Source organism: Oncorhynchus tshawytscha, linkage group LG12 (genome assembly GCF_018296145.1).
Source record: "Oncorhynchus tshawytscha isolate Ot180627B linkage group LG12, Otsh_v2.0, whole genome shotgun sequence".
Lineage (NCBI taxonomy): Eukaryota > Metazoa > Chordata > Actinopteri > Salmoniformes > Salmonidae > Oncorhynchus > Oncorhynchus tshawytscha.
Genome location: NC_056440.1, coordinates 28,059,939 through 28,086,249, shown reverse-complemented (window position 1 = coordinate 28,086,249; position 26,311 = coordinate 28,059,939). Strand labels below are relative to the sequence as shown.

The 26,311-nt window shown below is 48.1% G+C and overlaps 1 protein-coding gene across 1 annotated transcript in view; it reads left to right on the top strand.

Moving 5' to 3' along the window:
• LOC112262858 (smoothelin) overlaps positions 1–26,311 on the top strand; it is a 48,651-nt gene that overhangs the window by 17,807 nt on the left and 4,533 nt on the right. Inside the window, exons 5-19 of the mRNA XM_042331093.1 lie at positions 784–886; positions 4,243–4,520; positions 4,591–5,226; positions 6,006–6,051; positions 7,600–8,229; positions 9,915–9,994; positions 21,174–21,353; positions 21,653–21,728; positions 22,095–22,127; positions 23,000–23,179; positions 23,320–23,382; positions 23,511–23,586; positions 23,742–23,897; positions 23,975–24,101; positions 24,342–24,493. Coding sequence (XP_042187027.1) covers positions 784–886; positions 4,243–4,520; positions 4,591–5,226; positions 6,006–6,051; positions 7,600–8,229; positions 9,915–9,994; positions 21,174–21,353; positions 21,653–21,728; positions 22,095–22,127; positions 23,000–23,179; positions 23,320–23,382; positions 23,511–23,586; positions 23,742–23,897; positions 23,975–24,101; positions 24,342–24,493 — 2,816 coding nt within the window. The remainder of the gene's footprint in view (positions 1–783; positions 887–4,242; positions 4,521–4,590; positions 5,227–6,005; positions 6,052–7,599; positions 8,230–9,914; positions 9,995–21,173; positions 21,354–21,652; positions 21,729–22,094; positions 22,128–22,999; positions 23,180–23,319; positions 23,383–23,510; positions 23,587–23,741; positions 23,898–23,974; positions 24,102–24,341; positions 24,494–26,311) is intronic.

Here is a 26,311-nt window from a genome sequence, read left to right as displayed (position 1 = left end):
TCTTCTTCTCTCTCCTTTTGTCTCCACCTCCCTGCATCTCCCATGTCCTCTCCATATGCCAAAACGTTGCACTCTATTCTATCGTCTCCCTCCTAGTGTGTCTTTCTTCTATTATTGTAGATTATGAGACCCAGTGTGTTTTACTGGCTGTGCAGAGTGTACTTCTCTACCTGTACTGAGGACCAGACGTTAGTAATACAGCAGGCCACGGTGGAGGACTGAGGGGTCAGAGAGGTCAGGCACACTTCATTCATTACTCAACAGAAGGCTATGTCCTGGGCTGTTACAGCTGAGTTACTAACTCCCTTGGTGTAACATATAGGTTCAAAGCATTATGGGTTGGTTGATTTACCTGGCTGGCTCTTAGGGCGTGTTATGGTGTACTGTGTCTCTCCCGGGGTGAGCAGGGACAGGGTGGAGGCATGGCTGTCGCCATCTTATCTCAGCTGGTAGGCAGGGCCTGGTCCTCATCATGGCCTCTCTCTTTGAGGAGCGCTTGACACGGACATCACACACATTGTTCTGATTTCCCCCTACAGACCGAGGACTTTTGTGTACCTGATTGTTTGACTTATTTGCTGATCAGACCACTGAGAGGGATGGGATGGTTGGGGTTCAGCTCAGTGTTGTAGCTGGGCAGGGGCTGACTGAATGACTGTATCCAATCTATGTCATATTGCATGGAACAGCATGTGAGAAGAACTGAATGCCCTTGTCTTGACTCTTTCTGCATTGAAGCAATTATGTATTGAAAATCACTGATTTACTGTATTGTTTCTGCAGGACACAGAGAAGGAGAGGCTTAGCGAGCGAAAGAGACTCAAGTCTCAGATCCGGGAGCCACGGAGCCACCAGACGCAGCAGGGCAGAGAGCTGCACGGGACAGGTGAGCAACTGCACTGTTCAAAGGGCTGAGCTTAGAGGTTCAAAGACCATATGAGTGGTTGACTGTTCCTTTTCCTTAGCCAGTCCATAGGTCCCACACACACACACTCATGACAGACACATACAGTTAATTGTCTTCCTGCTCTGTTCTATATATGGCATGCTTATATGATCATGTTTGCCTTAACTTAAGGGTCAAGTTTGGATAGGCACTTATACACAACATAGATTCAAATATTGCTTGTACCTCCACACTTATGCACCTAGATGCAATTTCCTCTGGCATGCTAGTGAAAATAACCAGCCAATAGAGCCATTCTGCTGTAGGGGCGGCAGTGGAGCTGAGACTGTCTCATTGGTTTACACTGTTTTTAGCTCCTCCATCTTTATTTTCAGGTTAGAGGCACCACAGTCATGGGACTCTGACTTTGGGCGTGTAGTGATTTTCATTAACCTCTGTTAGAAAACCTAAATGTAAAACACAGTGAATGCTTTACTATAGGTGTACTATCTTTAGCAAAGACATTACGACTTGTAAACACACACTCCCACTCACAGAAAAACCAAATGCAAAAGTGAATGAGAGAAGACCGGTAAAGGGCTATGAGAGAGCATGTAGTACAATAGAGAATGTGTTTATAGCCAGACTGATTTGAATGCCTCTAAAGTGAGCAAGTGTTTGTTGAACCAATATACTCCATCTCTACTGCGTTATTTTTACTCTAAGGCTAAAGCTAAGTATTTTTCTGATCAAGGAACCTACCCCAATGTTGACCTGAACCTGGCCAGTCCCTGGCTGGGTCCTTTGACCGTAATTACCTTATGTGGTGTGGTTTACCCTTAGCCCACAACACCCCACTCATCAGCCAGTGTCTGGTAGTAGTGGGGTTATGAGACGCAACAGGAACATCACCCGTTCAAAGGGGAACCCACACCCAGTAGTAATACATCTGCTATTTTAAGCACATACCAGAACAGAACCCTTTCTTGACATGGCCCCCACCATGCAATTTGGTCCAGGGTGAAGGCAGGGCCAGAGGCAGACAGGAGCAGACCTCCACAGAGCAGAGGGATTGTGGGTAGGAGCTGTTTGAAATGGATGCCGATACAGACACAGGAAGTTAGTGGCTGGGAATGGATAGGGTGGGGTGGGGTCATTTTTAACAGAGAGAAGGAGAACGTTGTTTAGAGAGGACTAAACTTGGAAGATTATGTGGGTACTGTGGCCCACTGGCTGTCACACACACACACGCTACCTCTCTCTTCTCACATATACACACACACACACACTTAAATATACAGCAGTCTTGCACACATATATACACTCACACTCCATAGTTTGGTGAAAAGCAATCTTGTGCTCAGTACAGAATTGAATTGAATGCTCCATAAATTAATCATCTTGAATTTGAATTTAAGTAGTAAACAGGATACAGAATTTCAATTATAATTTGAATGAAATAATATAGAATTCAATTAAATTCAAATGCCTCTTCTATTCTGTTTGTTGTAGTCTATACAAATATACATCTTGTACCTAAAACATGTCATGTCATTATATACATGCATATAAAATATGAATTAACAATAGATTTCCAGAACTAACATAAAATGAACAATCAAGGAAAGTCTAAGTTATTATTTCATGAATCACTGAATTCAATTCCATATCCTGTGGGGTGTGGCCAATTTAATTAGAATTTGGTGAATTGGAGTCAATTCTGAATTGAGCACAACCCTGGTGACAAGGCTGTAATTTAGGAAATGACCCGTTTGTAAGTGGCTCAGTGGAAGGGCCTCCTGAGTGGTGCAGCGGTTAAAGGCACTGCATATCAGTGCCAGAAGCGTCACTACAGACCCTGGTTTGATCCCGGGCTCCAGCACAACCGGCCGTGATCGGGAGTCCCATAGGGCGGCGCACAATTGGCCCAGCGTTGTCTGGCTTAGGGGAGTGTTTGGCCGGGATAGGCCATCATTGTAAAATAATAATGTGTTCTTAACTGACTTGCATAGTTAAATACATTTTTTAAAATGTGATAGTCCCAGGGGAGCCAGACTCCTCGACAATGAAAATACCCCTTTTGTTGTTGCTGTTTTTTGTTTTTGTGTGTTCGTTAAGAAGGGGGAGTGGAGGGAAGTCGGCATTATGCACTATTGTGGTTATTTAAAACCATCCTCTCATTATCCAAGAGCAGTAGGGGGTTTTCCCAGAAATCCTCACAACAGCACACAATGGACTGGACACGATGTACAAACAGCAACAACTTCAATCACTAGTTTGCAACTTCTTGGCTGTTCCTCCCTTCAACTATAGTTCTCTTTTAATTGGACTTAACTGAGGCCTTCCTTTGATGTCATGTGGTCTATTTATAGGGCCTCGTGTGAGAAAGGGGGGCCATTTTAGTTTGTGATGTTTGAAGTGAATGCGTATCATAAGCATGTTTCTTATTCAAACCCCATTATATAACCACTCCCTTCAAGTAATCAGCTAAAGCTTCTCCTGACCCCAGCTTTGGGAGGCCTTCAGAGAGTGTTGAAAAAGCTGATGAGGTTGTGGCCGTCTTAGACCAGAATGGGGCTCTCCTTCACAGATTTGGTTTGAAAATGACAGACCTGGACGCTCTGTTTGGATAGGGCATACAAAGGGTACGCAGAGATGTTATCATACAATGATGTGTCTCTTGTAAGGACACTGTGATTTTCCACTCTGTGGCCTATCTTTATGCAGCTTGCCTGTGGTTCCTGTACAGCACCCAGAGTTAAAGATGCTGACCAATGAGCATCACGAGGAGAGCTAGAGACTGGCTCTAGAAGGGGGAGGATGTGGGCACTGCAGTGTTTGGAGTGTGGTTTCCTGATGAGAGGAGGAGGAATGAAGGAGGTTGGATTCAGACCGGGGGAGGGGGGGAAGAACTTGTTCTATTCTCCATTTCACCCCACTTCCAGTTCCCCTTGCACTTCCTGCTGGTTGGTAACCACCTAGTGTTCTAATCTCTTTTACACACACAGACATCTGGTCCAGGAATTGAGTCAAGTGTGGAGGAAATGCCTACATCCCCTTGTGTCTCCTCAGTGGCGCTCACATGTCTCTCACACTGTGCTCTTGGGGGTTTGGCCTCTGCGGAAACCTTTAATTTTCATCAGCAGTTCCCAAGTTGTCCAGCAACTCCTCACGTGATCCTACATTCCATCTTGTTTATGTTAGGTTAGAGAAACTGGAAAAATGCAAGAACAGAATTGTACACAACAGAGTTGTATTTTCATGGTATGTGTTCCACGGGCACTATACTAGATCTACTCATGGGTATGTTCCACTCACTGTATTGTGGTCTTTGTGTTTTGTAAACTCCAACTCAGGCATGGTTCTGGTTCTGGACCCCCTGGTGAGGGATGAAGTCCCGGGCCCTCTGCTGACCCGCCCACTGACCCGGGACCCTGTGACATCATCAGAGCCGGACGTGGTCCTATCCCACCGCCAGCGTTCTGACTCGACATCCTCAGAACGCAGCCTGGCCTCCAGGCCCCGTCTGGACTCTGGAGCCTCAGAGAAGAGTCTGGGTCTGGGCTCAGCCTTCCGGACCAGGGTGGACTCTGGAGCATCAGAAAAGAGCCTGGGCTCAGCCTTCAGGACCAGGGTGGACTCTGGAGCATCAGAAAAGAGCCTGGGCTCAGCCTTCCGGACCAGGGTGGACTCTGGAGCATCAGAAAAGCCTGGGCTCAGCCTGGACCAGGGTGGACTCTGGAGCATCAGAAAAGAGCCTGGGCTCAGCCTTCCGGACCAGGGTGGACTCTGGAGCATCAGAAAAGAGCCTGGGCTCAGCCTTCCGGACCAGGGTGGACTCTGGAGCATCAGAAAAGAGCCTGGGCTCAGCCTTCAGGACCAGGGTGGACTCTGGAGCATCAGACAGAAGCCAGTGTTCCGCCCACAGAGGCAGACTGGACTCTGGGGCCTCAGAGTCCCACTTCAGACAGAGACTGGACTCTGGCACATCAGACTCCAGTATGGGACCGCCAGCCCCCCTGGGCTCTGAGACCTCCGACGGCGCAGGGCTCCTGTCACGGAAACGGTTGGACTCAGGGACGTCTGACCTGAGCGTGGGCGTGTTGTCTGTGGGCCGGAGCCGAGTAGAGCAGCCAGAGGTGACCATGAGTAGCTCCTCCTCCAACACAGACTCCGAGGCTGAAAGCACCAACCACCATCCAGACCAGCCCCATCAGGACAGCACCACTACCAACCATTATCAGCCTGATGGGGCTGTCCTGTTCAGGAAAGCCCCAGACTCCCACAGTGGCCTGCTCAATGGCAGTGCCAAGGAAAGAGGAGACATCCAGGAACAGAAGGTACAGTCTTGTTGAATCTCTCTGGGTAATGCTTGCTGACATGATCTGCTGTGTCTCTAGGTAGAAAGGTAGAATATATAGGTTATCACACCACTAGAGGGGGGTGTTGAGCTATGATGGCATGTCTCCCTCTCGCCCTCTCTCCCTCCCTCTCTTTTGAAGCACCATTCTCAGCAGCATCTTTGTAACGTTGACAGCTATAAACATATAAAATATCTCTGTACGTGTTTAAAAGCTCTGTTTGACTATGGTTACTTGGCTACACAAATAAACTCAGCACCTCAGAGCCGGCCCAAATCCTTTCTTGTGCTCAGCTGGTTCTGGTTCCCCTCAGATCTTGGTTTTCCTCACCTGCTGTCAGAGGAAGAGCCGCTGGGGCTGCCCAGCAACAGCCAAACACACAGGCAGGAGATGGCTGCTGAAGCATTCTGAGTCTCTATTGTTTGCTCAATGGCCTCATCAGAGACTTGGGTCACCATGACGCCACGTTGTTGCCCTTATGGGGAGTGTTTACCCAACGAGCTCCAGGCTCTTTTATAGAACTCTGCAATATGGTATGCTTATCTTCCATGTGTTTACATTGCGCTATGAAGGCTCAGGCACATCTAGGCCCCATGGCCCCTCAGCCAAAAAAAGATCAGCCCCAAACGCGCCTCCCTTGCGCCAAACTGTTACATAATGTTGACGATCCTCCCTGCCATCCCATGGATCTGCACTATTGCCCTGTGTTGCTTATTGCTATGTTCTAATTGAATCTTCTCTTCCCCCCCCCCCTTCAGGTCAGATATACTTTACTCACTCCTCTCAGAAAATCAAATGATGCAGGTGAGCATGTTTGCAGATACAAACCTTATCTATACACTACCATTCAAAAGTTTGAGGTCACTTAGAAATGTCCTTGTTTTTGAAAGAAAAGCACATTTTTGCCTCACAATAGTACCCGCAAAACACCAGTCTCAATGTCAACAGTGAAGAGGAGACTCTGGGATGCTGGCCTTCTAGGCAGAGTTGCAAAGAAAAAGCCATATCTCAGACTGGCCAATGAAAAGAAAAGATTGAGATGGGCAAAAGAACACAGACACTGGATGCCTGTAATCGAACCTCCAAATGCTGATGCTCCAGATACTCAACTAGTATAAAGAAGGCCAGTTTTATTGCTTCTTTAATCAGAACCACAGTTTTCAGCTGTGCTAACATAATTGCAAAAGGGTTTTGTAATGATCAATTAGCCTTTAAAATGATAAACTTGGATTAGCTAACAGAACGTGCCATTGGAACACTGGAGTGATGGTTGCTGATAATGGGCCTCTGTACGCCTATGTAGATGTTCCATAAAAAAATCTGCCGTTTCCAGCTACAATAGTCATTTACAACATTAACAATGTCTACACTGTTTTTCTGATCAATTTGATGTTATTTTAATGGACAAAAATGTGCTTTTCTTTCAAAAACAAGAACATTTCTAAGTGACCCCAAACTTTTGAACGGTAGTGTATATGTTTTTGCCTGACATTAAGTGGGAGCCAGGGTGGATTTGTGGCTCATTTCTGGTGCTCTACTGTGAAACTCCACCAGCAGTGTTGATAACAGACCTCTCACCAGAGGATCAATGAACTGAGCCCCTTAGCACTGCTGAGTTATAGCTGTTCCTCTAATATAATCAAGAAGACTTGCTACCTAACTCCTATCAGTTTAATGGCTTCCATCCAGAGGAGCTTTGTAGGGCCAGCATGACCGTATAGGGCCAGTCATACAGGGGAAGGGTTGAGGGCTCACCGCTAGAGGACTGGATGGCAAGATATATCTTCTCCTCTCTGTGTCCCCAGACTCCTAAAAGCTTGTTATTCTCAAAAACACTAAATCGAGATTATTAAGAGGGAAGGAAATGCTTTTCTAAGTGAGTGTGGAGCCTTTCCCTACATGTGGGGAAATCAGACCATCGCTCTGCTGTACAGAAAGGAGCATGAATCCAGAAACACTCAGGCAACCTAGAACTTGAGCAAATCTGTCAGCTAATGGCCTAAGCTGACGCACTGAAGATGAGGGCGGGCGAGGGGGATTGAAGAAAAGGAGGGGGTCTGGAAAAAGGGAGGGGGGGAGAGCGAGAGAAGGGAAATCAAGTCAAGGGATTTGCAAAGTGCTTTAGCATGAGAAGAGTGCTGCTGTCAGTAAGAGTGCTGCTTTGAGTTTGAGGACTTTTAGGCATATTGCCCTGCTGAAGACTTTGAAATGTTTCCAGTCTTTGTGTGTCAGCTGTACCAGGGGGGCTGGGTAATTAACTACTGAGTTTGTATTACTTGACTGTGTCTGGGTTCCTCTGTTCTTTGCTACTGTGTTTAAATCATTTCCACTCATGCTTTGTCTGTTTTGCAGTTCCTGAGAAGAAAGAGCCGGTTGTCTTGGCCCCGTTCGGCCGGGCTAACTCTGTGCGGGACCGTATGCGTAAGTTCACGGAGCCCAGTCCCAGTGTCCCGGTCCTGAAGAGGGGCTCTCAGTCTCTGAGGAACGCGACAGCCCCCAGTGCCCGAGTCCTAGGCAGAGCCACCCAGCTGAGTGAGGGGCCAGCAGCAGGGACAGCCAAGCAGACAGCAGTGACCACAGTAGTATCCATCACCACCCCTACAGACAGACCCGGGAGACCCCATGTAGGCTCTACATCCTACTCTTCATCCGCCTCCTCAAAGAACCATGTCCAATGCCAGGGCACAGTTCATCCAGGGGGCGTGGCCACCAAACCTCTGCAAAGCGCTGCTCAACCCTTGAACGATGTAGGCGGGGCAAAGCAGGCGGCTGAAAAGCTGCGGCACGCCTCGGGCGGCTCAAAGGAAGACAAGACCCCAGGGAGAGCATCTGCACAGCGGGACAGCAAGGGAGCGGCAGACCCCGACATGAAGACCTTCCTAACTATCGAGATCAAAGATGGGCGCACCACCACCACCTCTTCATCCTCTAGAGGCAACCTGGCCCCACACATCTCCACCAACCCCATAGGTCAGAGAGCAGGTAGGAGCACTACCTAACACTCCTCCCTCCCAAACATCACTCACTACCGTCTGGGCACATTAGAGACATGTTGTGCTGGGTGGTATACTGTGGCCTTTCTTTGAGCTGTGTACTTGGTGATGGATATGCTAGATAAGACTTCTGGTTCCAGATTCTTTCTCTTTACAGACCACAGATTTGGATGGATATGTGTTAAATCCCAAAACAGAAGTTGATATTTGAAATGATATAAACCCCCTTGAATTTCCCCCTGAATCTTAGAATAGATCAACAAGCATTACCAGTGGAACATAGAGGGACATTTTCCATCCCTCCAGCCCAGTGTACTGCAGCAGATCAGATGCACTGTGCCTGTGTGTGGACTGGAGGCAGACAGTGTAGATATGTCTCCTGCTCTGTCCCAGCTCCACCTCTACATGCAAATATCAGCCTTCAGATCACACTGGAATCCCTGTTGCCATGGGAGACCAGAGACGCCGCAGGGGGCAGTCAGCAGCAGGGCTGAACCCCAGGCTGAGGACAGGCCAGGGTCAGGGAGCGTGTGTGGGAGCAGGGGTCTGCTGTGGATATGGAGCAGCATTGTGTCTGTGATGGACAGGCACACTGTGTGGAGGGGGGTGGGAGAGTCATATGGGATTAGGGACACACAACAACGGGCAGTTCTAGAGTGTAGCTAGCTACCGTATGTTCGACAACACGACTACGCTGTGGCATCCCGCAGAGTTGGCGATGTCCACAACAGACTATGGTCTGTGGACCACTGTAAATGCCAGTCAAACACTCACACTGTACCATTGTATCCAGGAAAGCGTTGTCAACGTAAAAGTAGAAAACGGCCATTAAAACTGCATTTCCAGGACACCTACTTGATTGTGTCTGTCAATACAGTATGTGTTTCTGTATGTGTATGTTAGTGTCTTGGTGCATCTCAGAAGCAGCCTGCTGTGGAGATCTGTCCAAAAAGCCAGTCTTGTTCTCAAGCTCTTTCCAGCCACCAGGACCTCCAACCCAAACCGTTCACATAAGACCTTGCCTGTATAGGACCACTACAGCCTCTGATGACCCCTCCCCTCCTCCCAGACACTCTGACAGCTCCACTGGGCTTCTTCAAGAGGCCGGCATTGTTGCTTTTAAGCCTAATTTGCTCTAATGGCTTTGGGGTCCTATTTTGGAAGCTCCCTGCTCCCTGACAGACTGAAGATAGGCTAGGAAAATGACTAGTTCTCCCAGCAGCTCTGCACAACAGTCCTTGCTGAGTGTGCAGTACAGAACACTGGAACGGATCAAACAGGCACTTCTGTTTTATAGCTGCGGTTAAACTGACAGATGCTGTCTTATGATGGCCTCCAGCTTACTATGTGGGTGGGGTGTTAGTGCACTGGTCACGTGAAAATGTGTGTATCCATACAGAGAGGGATAGAACATGAGTGTTTATATTAGCGGCGGCTTTGTCCATAGTGTGACTCACTGGTTAGATATGAGACCTCCCATCACCATGGCAGCTCATGTCAGTGAGTGATGGCCCCCTCAACACACTCAGGGACATGGGAACATCATCATGTCCAATATACCAAAAGAAAGGCTTAGGGGCAAGTCTGTTGTAAATATTTATGGATACACACTGGTGGTGTGCTATGACATTGTTTTTAAATGACAGTGTTTTTATCGAGCTTTTGACATTTCAGCTCCAGAGTTGACCCTGGGCCTCAGAGCGACCCCCTTCAAGATGTCCTCCTCCAGCCTTACCTACGGATCCTCTTTCAAGGTAACTGTATCCTGACCTGGCAGATAGACCGGGAGTGATGTCCATAACATAACCTGTCAAACAGGAGTTCTGCATGTCATGCCTATAGCAGCTATCAATGTTGGACTGTAAGTTGAACAGTCCTGGTTTACCACTTGCCTTGAAGTTTCAATTGCAGCTTAGTTTTATTGAATTGAACAACCCAAAGGTCCCTAAAAGCAAGTGCCTCAGATGCCGATAGAGCGATTTTCTAAAAGTGTACACTCCCTTTCACTCAATCACCACAGAGCTTTTTCCTTAATGGAAGGAGGGGAGAGTAGGCACCCTGAGGACACAGACTCTCACCCTCTCTGAGAGGTCAGGGAGAGAGACTCCCAAGGGCGCAGCAGTCTAAGGCACTGCATCTCAGTGCTAGAGGCGTCACTACAGACCCTGGTTTAATTCCAGGCTGTATCACTACCTGCCGGGATTGGGAGTCCCATAGGGTGTCGTCTGGGTTTGGCCGGGATAGGCCGTCATTGTAAATAAGAATTTGTTCTTAACTGACTTGCCTAGTTAAATAAAATAAAAAATTGAGGGGTCACATCTGTCCTTGTATGGTATGATAAACATACAGCGAGAGTAAAGGAGAGGGAGGGATGTGCACTGGGCACTCTTCATTCTCTTTTTGTCTCATCCCTCCTGAGATTCATCTCTACCCACTCAACTAGACAAGGACACAGATTCTTCATCTTTTCTCATACTGTAAAAAAACCCTGAGTCCCTCTACCATCAACCAGGGTTCAGGCACTGTGATTGGTGGAGAGTCATCAGGTTCATTGATGATTGGTGCTGATGTCTCCAGTCAGATGGGTTAGTTGAGGTCGTGAGCAGAGGGAAGAGACCACCCAGGCTCTGCAGTTCCCTGACCTCTCAGTGAGGGTGAGACTCTGTCTTCAGTCTGCCTACTTTCCCTTCCTTCCATGAAGGAAAAAGCTCTGTGGCGATTGAATGAAAGGAAGTGAATGGAGGGTAAGGGAGAAGTGTAGTCAAGTTTACTCACTCATTAATTGTCCTGTATTCCACCCCCCCATGAAGGGCGGGGCAGCAATCTGATTAGGGGATCTGACTGGTTTATCAGGGCTGTGCTGGGAGGACGCTGGCTGGGCTTGGGGGAAGGGGGGTTGTAAAGGTTTTGCACAGAAACCGTCTCCAGCAGTTAACCCTGTAGTCACACACGTCCAGACAGATGCAGACATATTGATGGCTCTTACACACAGACAGACTGAGCCAGTCTGACCGAGGAAGAGGCAGGACTGCATACATTCATTCTGCAGAAGATGAGGTGTATACTTGACTGAGCTAAGCGTCGTCAGGACAAGTAGGTAACTACGGTGGAGAGTGAAAAATATGTCTGATGTATTACGATTTCATTTCAATTTTTCCAAATATCAGTGGTGAATTTTGGTACCTCGTGATTGTCATGGATAGAACCACTGCATACCGGTACGTCCACTTCTATTGTTTACAGGTATTAAAACCATGTGCTGTGGTTTAGAATGTGTACTGCTGGAATCCACACGGTTTGTGAATAAGATCACAAGGCCAGTGTTCATTTTTGTGTAGACACACTGGGGACTTTTCTTTCAGCCCAAGTCACCAGCATGGTGTATCAGTTACTGTTACTTAAGCCCTAAATTGTTATTATGCTACTAATGCGATTGTAATACAGCTCTGGCAGGGTAGGGGTTAAGCCTTTGAACTTGACACATGCTAGCAAAGTGTAACACGCTGTACATTCTGCTTGCATTGGCATGTTGCATTAGCATATTAGCGGGTAGGTAATGCAGATGCAAACGTTGCTGAACAAGCAAGCAGAACGAACACTGGTACTGACTTTCGCATGAGGTGTCATGTCTTCTATGATTACTGTGAGTATGGAAGAGCCACCGGTGGGCCTCCACTCTTTCCCTGGATTCTGAAAGTGAGCATGCTGGCAGTCACTGTTTTCACTCTGGGTTAGCATCAAGCAGGGGAGCGTTGGGTTGCTGCACTGTAACTCTGCCCAGGGCCCAGACCCCACCACCTGTCCACACAGTCTCTCGGGCCCATGGAAGTTCAAGGGTGTGTTACAACGACTTTACCAGGACGATGGATTGGCTTCCAGTGCCACCATCAACAGGAACTGACAGTGAGCCTCATTCAGAGTCCTCTTTCCTCTAGGAATGTAGGGTTGTCTGATGTATACACTGATGGAACAGTCCTATTATGGATGTCCTGCAATCAGAGATTTATGACAAGAGGGTTGTTTTGGATTAGTTGGTCTTTATTGGTGTTTGGTAAATGAGGCTACAGACTGTGATCTGTGTGGGTGGTCCTCTGCGCCTCTCTGGTGGTCTGTCTTTAAACCTTATTACCATTATCACCCCTATACACAACCAGTTACTTAATGACAGCTTACTTTAGATCATAAGCTTTGAGACTGGGATAATGCAGATAGGGTAGCATTGAGTCTTACAATGGGCAGAATAATACAAACGCATCAACTCTGAAGAAAGCGAGCAAGAAGCATGTGAGGGAGAGGTAAATTAGTGATGGTAAGTAGAAGGACATTAAAAAGAGGAAGCATTAAGGATAGAAATGGAGGGTAAGTAAGATTGACAGATTGGTAAGTAGGGGAGACAGTGAGAGAGGACAGAATATGGAAAGAGAAAGTACAGAAAGACAAAGGTGAAACAGAGACTGAGGCTAAGGGAAAGTGAAAAAGAGGGAGTGTTGTAAAGAGTTGCTGCCACCCACCCGCTCATCTCTGCCACCCACACGTTCAGGCTGTCTGCTGCCCCCGTGCCCTCGGTTATAAATAATGCCATCTTTCTGTCTCTGTGGCGATGACAGACAGGCAGTAAGTAGCTTTCCCGTGAGCATGGTGGTCACAGCAGAGCCTTGGGTCACACTGGCAACACTGTACTGGGTTATTTGGCCACGGTCCCACAGTGAATGATTAACTGTCAGTCCTGCCCCCTCAGTCAAATAGCCCACTAATCTCCCTATTGGCAGCACAGCCTGAACATACTCTCTGAAGATAGGTTACCCCCAACCAGCACACATGTGCCCTATTGTATGAACTTTGTAGAGGAGGAGGGGGGGGGGCTCTGCCTATTTTGGAGATGATCCTGATCTGTGGAGCCATGAATGTCAGAAGCAGTGTGTTCCTGTTTTATCCCTGGAGTTTTATGGCCATGTGATTTAAAGCTGTGCTCTAAGAGCATTTATCCCATTCTGCTGTTCTTCCCCTGGAGGGGGGCCAGGGTGTCCCAGCCAACCCAGCCAAGCTGCTGACTTTTAGACACTCGTAAATAACTACAGCGGGGTCAAAACGGCCAAAGACATTTTCTCGTCTCTGAGACACACGGAATTAATGTCCATCTGATTCACACAGGTGTGCCTTGGGGCATAAATACAGACACTTGCAATATTAAACATATACAGAACATCCAGAGATATAGAGAACATCCACACATGAACTCGCTCTGTCTCCGACTATTCTCGCTCTCCCTCGCACAAAAAAAATGTTATAATTTTTACAAGCATGCACACACACAAACCTTGTCACATTGTTCAGATGCCACTCTGTGTGTGTGCCAGACTAGGGTGATATCCCTGACGGAGACTGACCCACTTCTCCTGGCATGCCTTGCCACAGTTTCTATGGCCGGCTCGCTGTTCCTGGAGGCTGCTCCACTCTCCATTAAATCCCAGGAAAACAACACTCTCCAGGGTCATACAGTGAATAAACCACCATGTCAAATGAATAAAACGGTTTTATTTTTTTAATGATTGAGTTACAATTCCTTGTTTTCAGTGAACAGAGTTTAATTGAGTAGCTATTTGAATGATAACTCATTGTTTATTACTTTATGACATAGCCAAGCACCATTTAGGCGTGTGTACCAGGGGTAAAGAACAGCTTTTCATGCAGCGGGCATAGTTGTGTTGCGTTAACATTGTTCACCTGATATACTGTAATTTGAGCTATTTAAAATGATTTGATTCGTGCACACCTACTGTTCTGTAATTGGTATAAGCATTCGATACACGTACACAAACAAACACATACTGGACTCACACGTTCTCATGAAGACACAGACTATTCAGCTGTCTCAAAGCATTCAACTTGACAGATAAAGCACTTGAAGCATGCACAAGTAACAGCAGCTGGTCCAATCACTGTGATATTCTATCAGCAACTTCCAAAGCAAGCACACTGCAGATAGCAGCTGGCCTTTTGCAAGAGCCTTCTGTACAGCCACGGTCAGCTAGAATCAGGTTTTCTATAGCCCAACGCATTCACCACCCTCGGTCTCTCTCTCATGGCTCTGTGTGCTTCTTTGGTTCTACTTACCCTTGGTGGCCTGTCCTATGACCTGACCCATGCAGCTCAACTGACTCATGATGTCAAGCCTGAGAGGCTAGCTGAGCCCTCCCAGTCGGCCATGCCCAAAGCCCCAGTCGCCTGCCAATCAAGTTGTAAAGGACAAAGGCTCTAAATAAAAGTTGAGGGAGGGAGGGAGCGTTTCTGAATTGGTGCCACCAGTATTCCTCCTCTGGCCCCCACTAGTCCCACAGGCCCTGACTGGCTCAGTGGAATAATAGACAGGGCCAGTGATAATTAGATGCGTCTATGGCACCTGAGGAGAAAAAAAGGGGGTGGGGGCCTCTGCTGCCTTAGAAACTGTATTCCGTGCATGCTCATTGGCTGTCTGGGACCAGGTCCCTGAAGAGTGGAGATTGGTGAGGGGTATAAAGAACGAGAGTTGTTTTGGAGGGTTTTTATAAACAGGCTGACTGAGAGAAAGCCTACTGTCCTCTTCTCCCAGGGGATACATACTCAAAAACTCAACACCCAGCCCCCGATTTAGAGCCCGATTCCAGTAGTTGGTTCCTAGCGCTGAGTTGATAGCGAAGGTTTTGCATCTCATTGTAACAGTATCAGACCTTCAGTGTGACTGGTGATATTGAGAGCATTTACCCACTATGCCTGGTGTGAATGTAGACTTTCTGACGGCCTCAGAGGCTCTCTGGTGGGCAGCCCAGACAGCCTATGTGCGCAGTCTGATCTGGAGGAGATGATCGGGACCTGCTCGCTCAAGAGCAGGCTGAGGAAGAGGAGGGTGAGGGGACCTGCTAGCCCAAGAGCAGGCTGAGGAGGAGGACGGTGAGGGGACCTGCTAGCCCAAGAGCAGGCTGAGGAGGAGGACGGTGAGGGGACCTGCTACCCCAAGAGCAGGCTGAGGAGGAGGAGGAGGGTGAGGGGACCTGCTCGCCCAAGAGCAGGCTGAAGAGGAGGAGGGTGAAGGGTCCTGCTAGCCCAAGAGCAGGCTGAGGAGGAGGAGGGTGAGGGGACCTGCTAGCCCAAGAGCAGGCTGAGGAGGAGGAGGGTGAGGGGACCTGCTAGCCCAAGAGCAGGCTGAGGGTGAGGGGACCTGCTACCCCAAGAGCAAGCTGAGGAGGAGGAGGGTGAGTGGACCTGCTACCCCAAGAGCAGGCTGAGGAGGAGGAGGAGGGTGAGTGGACCTGCTACCCCAAGAGCAGGCTGGGGACGGTGAGTGGACCTGCTAGCCCAAGAGCAGGCTGAGGAGGAGGACGGTGAGGGGACCTGCTAGCCCAAGAGCAGGCTGAGGAGGAGGAGGGTGATGGGACCTGCTACCCCAAGAGCAGGCTGAGGAGGAGGACGGTGAGGGGACCTGCTACCCCAAGAGCAGGCTGAGGAGGAGGAGGGTGAGGAGGAGGGGCTGAGGGGACCTGCTCGCCCAAGAGCAGGCTGAGGAGGAGGAGGGTGAGGGGTCCTGCTAGCCCAAGAGCAGGCTGAGGAGGAGAAGGGTGAGGGGACCTGCTAGCCCAAGAGCAGGCTGAGGAGGAGTAGGGTGAGGGGACCTGCTAGCCCAAGAGCAGGCTGAGGAGGAGTAGGGTGAGGGGACCTGCTAGCCCAAGAGCAGGCTGAGGAGGAGTAGGGTGAGGGGACCTGCTAGCCCAAGAGCAGGCTGAGGAGGAGGATGAAGGGGACCTGCTACCCCAAGAGCAAGCTGAGAAGGAGGAGGAGGGTGAGTGGACCTGCTACCCCAAGAGCAGGCTGAGAAGGAGGAGGAGGGTGAGTGGACCTGCTAGCCCAAGAGCAGGCTGAGGAGGAGGACGGTGAGTGGACCTGCTAGCCCAAGAGCAGGCTGAGGAGGAGGACGGTGAGGGGACCTGCTACCCCAAGAGCAGGCTGAGGAGGAGTGTGATGGGGGCGGTTGTGGGACGGCTACAGAAGGCTGCGGAACGCGTGGCTCCTCTCTCCACAGCTCTGGCAACTCTGCAGGGGGAGAACCTGAGGCTGCGTATCCAGCAGGAGAGGCTGGCCCACCAGGTGGAAGCTCTGTGTCAGGCCGTGGAGCTGCCTGAACCCCCAACTTACACAGCCTTTGTCGCGGAGCCCACACCGAATGACCTCCAAAATTCCACCCAACACACCCCTCATCCCTAAAACGCCTGATGGGCTAGACTGGGAACCTGAGGCTGTCCCTGTCCCCCACCTTTGCCACACGTCGCTCTTCCTCCACCTCCTCTCTGATAGGACTAGGAGGCATCTCACGCAGCAACAGCATGGTACGCCTCTCTCTCTCTGGCTGTATGGACCCCCTCCCGCCATCATATTTATCTGCATAATTTCCAGCCTTTTACTCTTTACTGAGGCTCTCTTCCCTCTTTGACACCTAGGTTTTTTCCTCTGATCTGAAATCTTGAATGACACATTTTCCCATGTCTTACTGGTACTAATGAACATCTGATCAGTCTAGGTTTGTTTATGGTTTTATTGGCTGTACTAGTGCTCCACTTGACAGCTTCAGTCTGCAGATTAGAGCACATTGTAACCAGCCATCAACACTGACGTCTCAGTGTTGGTTATCATTGTGTTGTGTTGTCCCTGCATCTTGTCAGGGGACACACTTCCTGTGCTGGGAGGAAGTATCCTGTTTGCTGTCATTTAATCTTCTGAGTAACAGCCTGGTCATGATGATAGCCTCTGGTCTACTGCCGAAACACTGGGCTCCCTATGTTTCTTTGGCACTCTCCTCAAAAAGAAGTCCCAAACATTGTTGGACTTGGACTACACTTCAATCTATTAGAAACTCCTTACCTCTACTCGTCATTATGGGATATGTGGCTAAGAGTTCGCGCTTTACAGTACTCCTGGTCAGATACTGAACAAAACCCATCTCTGATGGTTCACAGCCAGGGTGTGCTCTCTGATTTACATCTCAGGTGTGGAACAGCAATGTCACACCATCAGGCCCCCTCTGGTCCAGACCCTTTGTGATTAGGGCACTAGTAGATTGGGCCTGAAATGCTCCTCAATCTTCTAGAGGCAGTCAGAGTGATCTTGAACCCTGCAGCCTGCTGTAGTCCAGGTCAAGAAGGTCAGCTCTGCTCTGTTATGACTAGGGTAAGGGGAAAGCCAGCCAAGGAGCAGCGAACTTAGAGGCTCTCTTTCTGCCCTCTGTTACTTACAGTTGAAGTCGTAAGTTCATATGAACTTAGGTTAGAGTCATTAAAACTAGTTTTTCAACCACTCCACAAATTTCTTGTTAAAAAACTATAGTTTTTGCAAGTCGGTTAGGACATCTACTTTGTGCATGACACAAGTAATTTTTACAACAATTGTTTACAGACAGATTATTTCTCTTAATTCACTGTATTGCAATTCCAGTGGGTCAGAAGTTTACATACGCTAAGTTGAATGAGCCTTTAAAGAGCTTGGAAAATTCCAGAAAATGATGTCATGGCTTTAGAAGCTTTTGATAGGCTAATTGACATCATTTGAGTCAATTGGAGGTGTACCTGTGGATGGCCTACCGTCTTCAAAATCAGTGCCTCTGCTTGACATCATGGGAACATCAAAAGAAATTAGCCAAGACCTCAGAAAAATATTGTAGACCTCCACAAGTCTGGTTCATCCTTGGGAGCAATTTCCAAACGCCTGAAGGTACCACGTTCATCTATACAAACAATAGTACGCAAGTATTAACACCACAGGACCACGCAGCCCTCATACTGCTCAGGAAGGAGACTCGTTCAGTCTCCTAGGGATTAACTTACTTTGGTGCGAAAAGTGCAAATCAATCCTAGAAAAACAGCAAAAGGACCTTGTGAAGATGCTGGGGAAACTGGTACAAAAGTATCTATATCCACAGTTAAACGAGTCCTATATCGACATAACTTGAAAGGCCGTTCAGCAAGGAAGAAGCCACTGCTCCAAAACCGCCATAAAAAAGCCAGACTACGGTTTGCAACTGCACATGGGGACAATGATTGTAGTTTTTTGAGAAATTTCCTCTGGTCTGATGAAACAAAAATAGAACTGTTTCGCCATTGTGATCATCGTTATGTTTAGAGGAAAAAGGGGGAGGCTTGCAAGCCAAAGAACATCATCCCAACCGTGAAGCACAGCGGTGGCAGCATCCTGTTGTGGGGGTGCTTTGCTGCAGGAGTGACTGGTGCACTTCACAAAAACAGAGGAGATGGCAAACAGAGGATGGAAACAGATGATGGAATATTAAGTGGATATATTGAAGCAACATCTCAAGATGTTCAGTCAGGAAGTTAAAGCTTGGTCACAAATGGGTTTTCCAAATGGACAATGACCCCGGGCATACTTCCAAAGTTGTGGCAAAATGGCTTATGGACAACAAAGTCAAGGTATTGGAGTGGCCATCACAAAGCACTGACCTCTATCCCATAGAAAATGTGTGGGCAGAGCTGAAAAAGTGTGCACGAGCAAGGAGGCCTACAAACCTGACTCAGTTACACCAGCTCTGTCAGGAGGAATGGGCCAAATTCACCCAACTTATTGTGTGAAGCTTGTGGAAGGCTAACTGAAACGTTTGATCCAAGTTAAACAATTTAAAGGCAATGCTACCAAACTTCTGACCCACTGGGAATGTGATGAAAGAAATAAAAGCTGAAATAAACATTCTCTCTACTATTATTCTGACATTTCACATTCTTAAAATAAAGTAGTGATCCTAACTGACCTAAAACGGGGCATTTTTACTAGGATTAAATGTCAGGAATTGTGAAACTGAGTTTAAATGTATTTGGCTAAGGTGTATGTAACCTTCTGGCTTCAACTGTACCTTCTAATGGTATTAAACACAGCTAACACTGATAGGCTCTGAAACCTGCTGACCTTTCTGCTGTTTTGGTCACGAGTGACAGTGTTGTGTGTGTGTGTGTGTTGAGGACATTTTAAGGGATATTGAAGGGTATTTATTTGGTATTACCTCTAGTTATTCAGCTGGACTGGGTTCTTAGGCCCAGTAATGCTGCCAGTTCAGCTGGTCCTGTCCATCAGCCTCTCCAGACCCAGGGAAGCTGTTCTCTTTGAGTTCAGCCATGTCACAGATGGATGAGTTGGGTGCATGGAGGCTGACCTTACCCAACCCCTACTCTTCACAACAAGGTACTATATAGATACACTTCTGTCTCACCCGCTTACATAACCTAGTTCTGTAGGTCTATAAAGACACTCTCAATAGCATAATGTTAGACACACCAGACACCCTTAGCATATGTCCACTCTCATGCTCATTAAAGAAAACTGAATACCCATATTTTTTCCCAGTGTTTAATTATTCATCATATATGCAGTTCTGTTTCCCCAGTGCAACCTAGTCCTATGGGTCTACAGACACTTTTACACACTGGCATAGTGTTAGGCACACCAGCCACTCTGAATATGAGGTCCATTCTCATGTTGGGAGACCTAGAGAGACAAATAAAATATATCTTCCTAGGTCACTATAACTGTAACCCTAATCACCAATGAATTCTATAACCATTTAAGTTGAATATGTCCTCTCCTTCACCCTTAACCTCGCCATGGCCACACTCTCTTCCAGTGAGGCATTGTTTGTTTGGCAGGGCCATGTCCAATAACATTCCACTGCGGTCAAGTGGCTCTCACTAGGACCTGTCCCATGGGTCAGACCCCTGAGTTTCAGTCCAGACCTCTAGAACCAGAGGCCACCCTGGATCACACTGGGTGGGCACCCTCTCCTTGGCTAGACTCTGAGAAGAGCGAGGGGGTGGAGGGTGTGAGCTGATGGGGACAGTGCCAGCAGTCTGGGGCTAAATCTGGACCTGGACTCTGTTACAACAAAAGCAGCAGTCTAGAGGCAGACCAGCCAAGCCTCTGTAGTCTGCAGAAGGCATGTGGCACCATATGGAAATCTATTCAAGATGTCTATAGGCTTTATGGCCCCTTAAAATACACGATTAAAAAGCCAGACAGTGGTATCTTAATGGAAGACTATGCTGTGTTTATGTCCATGACTCATCTCCTTTCTTCGCCTGTCAGCAGTGAAGGCACACAAAAACCCTACATCTCTCTCCTGTCTGTTACAGCACTGACTGGGTGCGCTATCGGCTTCTGGACAATGTGATTGTGCTTTTACAGTGCTGTAGTGTGTATAGTCCTGTATCCTGTGGGAGAATGGAGCTGGCGTCTATCCTACATAATTTACATTAATGCAGCTCTCTGGGCCCATAGCCAAAGTAGTGCTTTACCCCTGTGACATGACATGAGCCCTCTGTTCATGGAAGCCTCGTACGGTTTAGACTGACTGAGAGGGTGTCAGTCAGAAGGGGTCAGTGATGGGTGAGCTAACTGTTTGGCAGGATACCGTGCCCCTGCTGTATACTAATCCTCACTCTCTGTGACAAAGACTGAATAGCTGGAGGGCCTGGGGAGGATCTGGAGGGCCTGGGGAGGATCTGGAGGGCCTGGGGAGGCATGAGTGTACATGTTCCCCCTCCCACTGTCAAAGATTCCAGGAAGTTTTTTTGAAATCCTCTGGTGCTCATTCCATCCTAAATGTCAGCAAGCCTCTGTGTCTTTTCTGTAAACATAGCTGTAGGGATTGATGGATTGGAAGCTTCCCTTTTTTGTCTCTTCCCCTGGCTTGGTGTGTCCTGGTCCTATGGTTTCTCATCAGCTGGGGAATTGTTTGAGTATGATTGACCTCCAACGCTAATGGGCTTTTGTATGCGTCTATCTGTGCTGCCACTGACATTGACCCTTAGCTGAGGATAAAACGTTGGCCATGTTTTTCAGTCTAAAATGGATGACAATTCTGATTTTAAAATCTGTATAACCTGAAAATAATTCACAATTCCCTCATAGATGGCCTCAGAGCCCGTGTTGGCAGTGGAGCCCTCAGTGCAGGTGGCCTGCTGTCAGCCCCCGGCTGCTGTACCCAACGGCTCCTATGCGCCACCTCGGGACAAATTCGAAGAGTTCTCCAGAAAACTGACCGCAGAACAGCTGGCCGCCATCGACGATGAGGAGCTCCTGGATAAAATGGTACTTTCCCCTCCCCATATCACACACGCACTTAGTCCTCAAATCCCCAGATTTGTTGGAATCTGGTGTTGATTATGTGTATTAGTGAGGGGTTAAATCTGGTCTGCTGGGAAAATGTACATTTGGAATGGTCATACTCTTACATTTCTGTGTGCGTGCACTACACTGTGTATGAGTGTGTGCGTGCACTACACTGTGTATGAGTGTGTGCTGTATGTGGATATTTGGAGCTATGTGACAGAGTTTGTCCGAAGACCGACCCCTCTCATTCCTTCCACCTGTCCTGTTCTTTCCCACAGCTGGATGAGTCCAAGGACTTTGAGGAGAGGAAGATGATCCGACAGGCCATGAGAGATCTGCGTAAGAGGAAGAGAGGTGAGAGTGAGACCACAGCCAGACTAACCAACCTCCTGTCCCTTCCCCCTCTGCAACTCCTAGCACCTTGCCCTTTCTCAATCTCTCGCTCTCTACTTACTTGACCACTCTATACCTCAACCTCATTTCTTCATTCACTGCTTTTTTCACTCTACCTTATCCATTTCTTTGTTATTTCTTCATATTTCTGCCGTCTTGTCTTTTCTCCATCATTGTCTTCCTTTTATCATTATTTTAACTGCTGGGTCTCTGCTGGTAGATGACCTTCATCAAATCTAGTCTGCATTATGTACCTGCCTCATCTCTCGCTATTTCCATCCTCTTCTTTTCTGCTCTTATTTTCACATTCTCGCATCCTGCTCTCAGAGGCCGAACTGGGATGTACTCAAGAGGAAATAGGTAGGAACGTCCTTTGTGTTTGTGTGGATTATATTAATACAGTATGCATCCTTTTTTGTCATTTGTCAATGTCCCACTTGGTTGTATCCCCTCATTGTCAACAATACTGTCCTACCAGTGCTGTTATTGTGCTTGAAGCTCGTCATTGAGTTTTCTCAGTGATACACATTGATCATGAACTGACCAGCAGAAACCAAGGACATGAGGAGCCTGTATGGTGGACAATGAGGGATATGATAATGCATCTGTTAAAACGCATGAGTCATGATGTTTGTCATGATGTCACTGCCACAGGGCAAACACACCTCATGTTGTTCCACATAATGGCTGGCTGGGTGCATAGTGCTGACTGTTCTTTGACACTCCAGAAAGGACTCAGAACTCTGTGTCAGAGAATGTTCCTTGTGCTCAGTAGCTAACCAGCCAGTTCATCCCTGTATTGCCCTTAACCACGTAAATGAGAGACCTGAAGAATATTCAGTGATAATGAGTTATTCGGTGGGTCTGGTGCTTAGGAAGGTAAATGGACAGGTAAGACTGCTAGAACCCCCAAGGCATCGGGTCAGTACTGGTGTTATGGTATCAGTGTGTTGGACAGCATTTAGTAGCCTTTCTATGCCAGTATCTCAGTGACCTGATGTGACGTTCAGAGTCTTTGTTTGCACTTTGATATGTTTGTCCAGCACGTGCTCCACCACAGCCTGGGGTTGGTTGTGTTTGGCTTTCACCTGTGGGTGGCTGTCTGTGATGATACTTTGGAAAGAATGTTGAAATGTACCTCTAGCTTTGTAGCAGAGAGAGGCTGTCAACTTGAGTGCCTTCCTCTCCCTCTTTTTCCACTGACACTCCCTCCCTCCCATCCTCTATCTCAGACCAGAGAGAAAAGGAGCGGGAGTTTCGTCTTGCGGAGCTTCGGCAGCAGAGAGCGGAGCATACTCAGAAGGGTCGTACGGGAGGAGGAGCTGGAGAGGTGGTCATGAGGAAGGTGGAGATGTCAGCTGATGGCTCCACCCTCAGCCAAGTAACCAAGACAGACCGCTTTGCCCAGTCTGGTAAGCCAATCATACACCATGTATTAGGCTGACAACATGGCTGACATATTTGGGCAGTACACTATCCTGTATTTAACCGTGCATGATCTTCCCAAGTCAGATGAAATACTTCAAATGTATTTCTATGTTTGTGTGTCTAGGTGATGGCAGCAGGACAGCTCACAGCACCATCATGGAGGCCAGTTATGTGAAGAAAACAGACGGTGAGTCAGCACATCTGCCTCCTACTAATTTAAATCAGCATTTTCATCATCATTTGATTACTATCACTCTTTTTATCCATATATGGTGTTGTGTGGTCTCACCACCACCACCTCCCTGTGTTTTCTAGTGGGGACAGTTCAGTCCAAGTCCTACAGCTGCTCCTCCTCTACCTCCAGCAGCAGCTCCACCAGGAAAGTGGGCAGGTGAGCACTGAACCCATAGCAATACAATATAATACTGTGTTCTATTGAATTCTGTGTCTTTAACCCTCCTTCTCAGCAACCCCTATAGGATTGACTGACATTGTGTTGAACGGTAATTGACCCCTTCTCTCTTCCTTTCTTCTTCCATCCATCAGTGTGTTTGACCGCGAGGACGACTCCGCGTCCCGTGCTGCAGAGCGCCGGCAGGCAGAGAAGCGCAAGGAGCTGATGAGAGCCCAGACTCTGCCCAAGATGTCCGCCGCACAGTCCCGCAAAGCCATGATCGAGAAACTGGACAAGGAGAGCGGAGGGTGAGGATATAAATGACTAAGAATAGTAAAGAAGGAGAAAACGTCAATACAAGCATAAACCAATCCCTCTTCTTCAGGCCAGGAAATAAAGCCGTTGCCAAGGTGAACACAGTCCAGCGCTCGGCTAGTTGCGTGGTGCCCAATGCCAACTCCATTAAACAGATGCTCCTGGACTGGTGCCGCGCCAAGACCCGCTCATACCAGGTGAGCCAACCCACAATGGCACCGTCCTGAGTGTCCAGATCTGAGGCATTCACACTTTAGTTCATCCTGGTATGAGGGTTAGGTCTTTTATATAACCCCTCTACTGCATGCAAAACATTCCGCCATGTGTTCTCTGTCAGCAATGCTGTGTTCTCTCACATACTCTGAAGTCTGTTGGGTGACCATTGGCTCATGCTTTGTGATTGAATCATTTCTCTCCTCCTCTCTTTCCCCCTGCAGAATGTGGACATCCAGAACTTCTCATCCAGTTGGAGTGATGGCATGGCGTTCTGTGCCCTGGTCCATAACTTCTTCCCAGAGGCCTTTGACTACTCCTCTCTCACCCCTGCCAACCGCAGACACAACTTTGAGGTGGCCTTCAGCACTGCAGAGTGAGTACACACATACACAAATACTTACACTTGTAAACTGTACGTCATGCAGACGCTCATAGATTTACTGAATGTCATGTCTCGGAGTATAACATTTCATCAGAACTTCAGACCTGGGGTAAATGGAAGCTTCACTCTTGGCGTTGCCCCGTGGCCATTTACAGCAGAATGGACCAGGATCTGAGTGCACCATCTTCTAAACTTCCTCCGTCCCCAAGACCATCAATCGTCTGACCTCCCCAAGGCTCTGTTTTTGGGGAATTAGATCCACTGTAGCTGTCTAACCAACTCTTTGCCCACCCATTGAACTCAAAATCAGTCAAACATCTTGAGAACCCAAAGACAAACTACTTCCCTCGCCTTTCTCTTCCCAAAACCAACACACTCCTCCTTCTTGGAACAGATTTGATCCCTCTATTGGGTATGTTTGTTTGACCTATGTAAGATCAACACTGAGCTGCCAGTCTATGGATTCCTCAGGCTCAGCAGTACAGGACCTCTGGGTTCTCACCACCCTCACCCTTGCTACCACCTAACTACCCATCCACGTACAGTAGTACAACTGTCTGCCTGAGGTAGGAAGAGAATGTGCATCCACAGAATTCAGCCTTTTGGATGCATCAGATTCACCTGTTTTACTCAACTCACTGTGTGTCAAGGGGCCTACAGTGAGAGGGTTGTGATGAGCCTGGGCCCACTGCTCAGTTGTATCCTTCCTCTCTCTCTCAGGTCAATCAAGTCAGCTTCTGGATCTACTACTACTATGTCCTGTACCTCTAAACCTCCACTCTCCATCCACTCTCTCCTCTCAGAGATGCTCTCCTCAGTAACCGCTGTGTGACGTGACCCTCCATCCACCAACCCTGAACTAAACCAGGAAACACCTGAGACTGACCCCTTCCCAACAGCCACCAGGTTACTACAGTACAGGAAGAGCACTCGACTGACTGCCTCCCAGACCCCTCTCCTTCTCTCTCTCCTTTAATCTGTCCATCTCCTCTTCCTCACTCTCTCTGTCACCTCTTATTTTGATGAGGTCATGTACTGTCAACCTTTGTCCTGTCACCCACCAGTGTCTGCTGAGGTCACCTGTTACGACCATGATGACGTAACCACCAGATTGTCAAACACGTGTTCCTCCTAGCTACCCCCACAACCCCCTCTTTGTCACTCTGCTGCACTGTCACTCCTTTCCCTGGGCACCAACCTCACCCCCTCCTCCCCCACAACCTGCCAGTGTGCCTCAACTGGACCCCTCTCACACACTCACCACCAGTGTCTTTCTCTTCTAGGTTCACCCTGTGGTCCATGTCTTTGTGATTGTAGAATTCTTGTTGTTTTTTCCTTGTCTCTTGTTTTTGTACTGGACAAAACAAAACCAATGTTCTATGGTTGATGTCCCTATACCCCCATGTCCAAGTCTTTTGTCTCAGTGCACAGAACAAACAAAACGGCGCCTGCCGCTTCATTTTCCATTTTGTGTCTGCGTGTGTACTCGCCCATATGTGTCACGTTGTTCATGAAGCACGTCAACTCCTGGATATGTCTGTCGACACAGGCAATGTAATGTTATGGTTTGTTTTTGTCTTTTCTCTCTCCCTCTCCACACCCTGGGTATTCCTCTTGTTTGGCTGCTCACTGCTTCTTTCTCTCTCATCCTCCTTCTTTCCTTCTGTCTGTTGACTTATATCTGTACCTTCTCGCTATATATTTTCTGCACTTTTTTCTGTCTCTCTCTCTTCCTCCCTCTTCTTTCTCATACCCTCTCTCCCCCTGCTCCCTCTCCGGGGTGCGGGTGCAGGAAGCTGGCTGATTGTC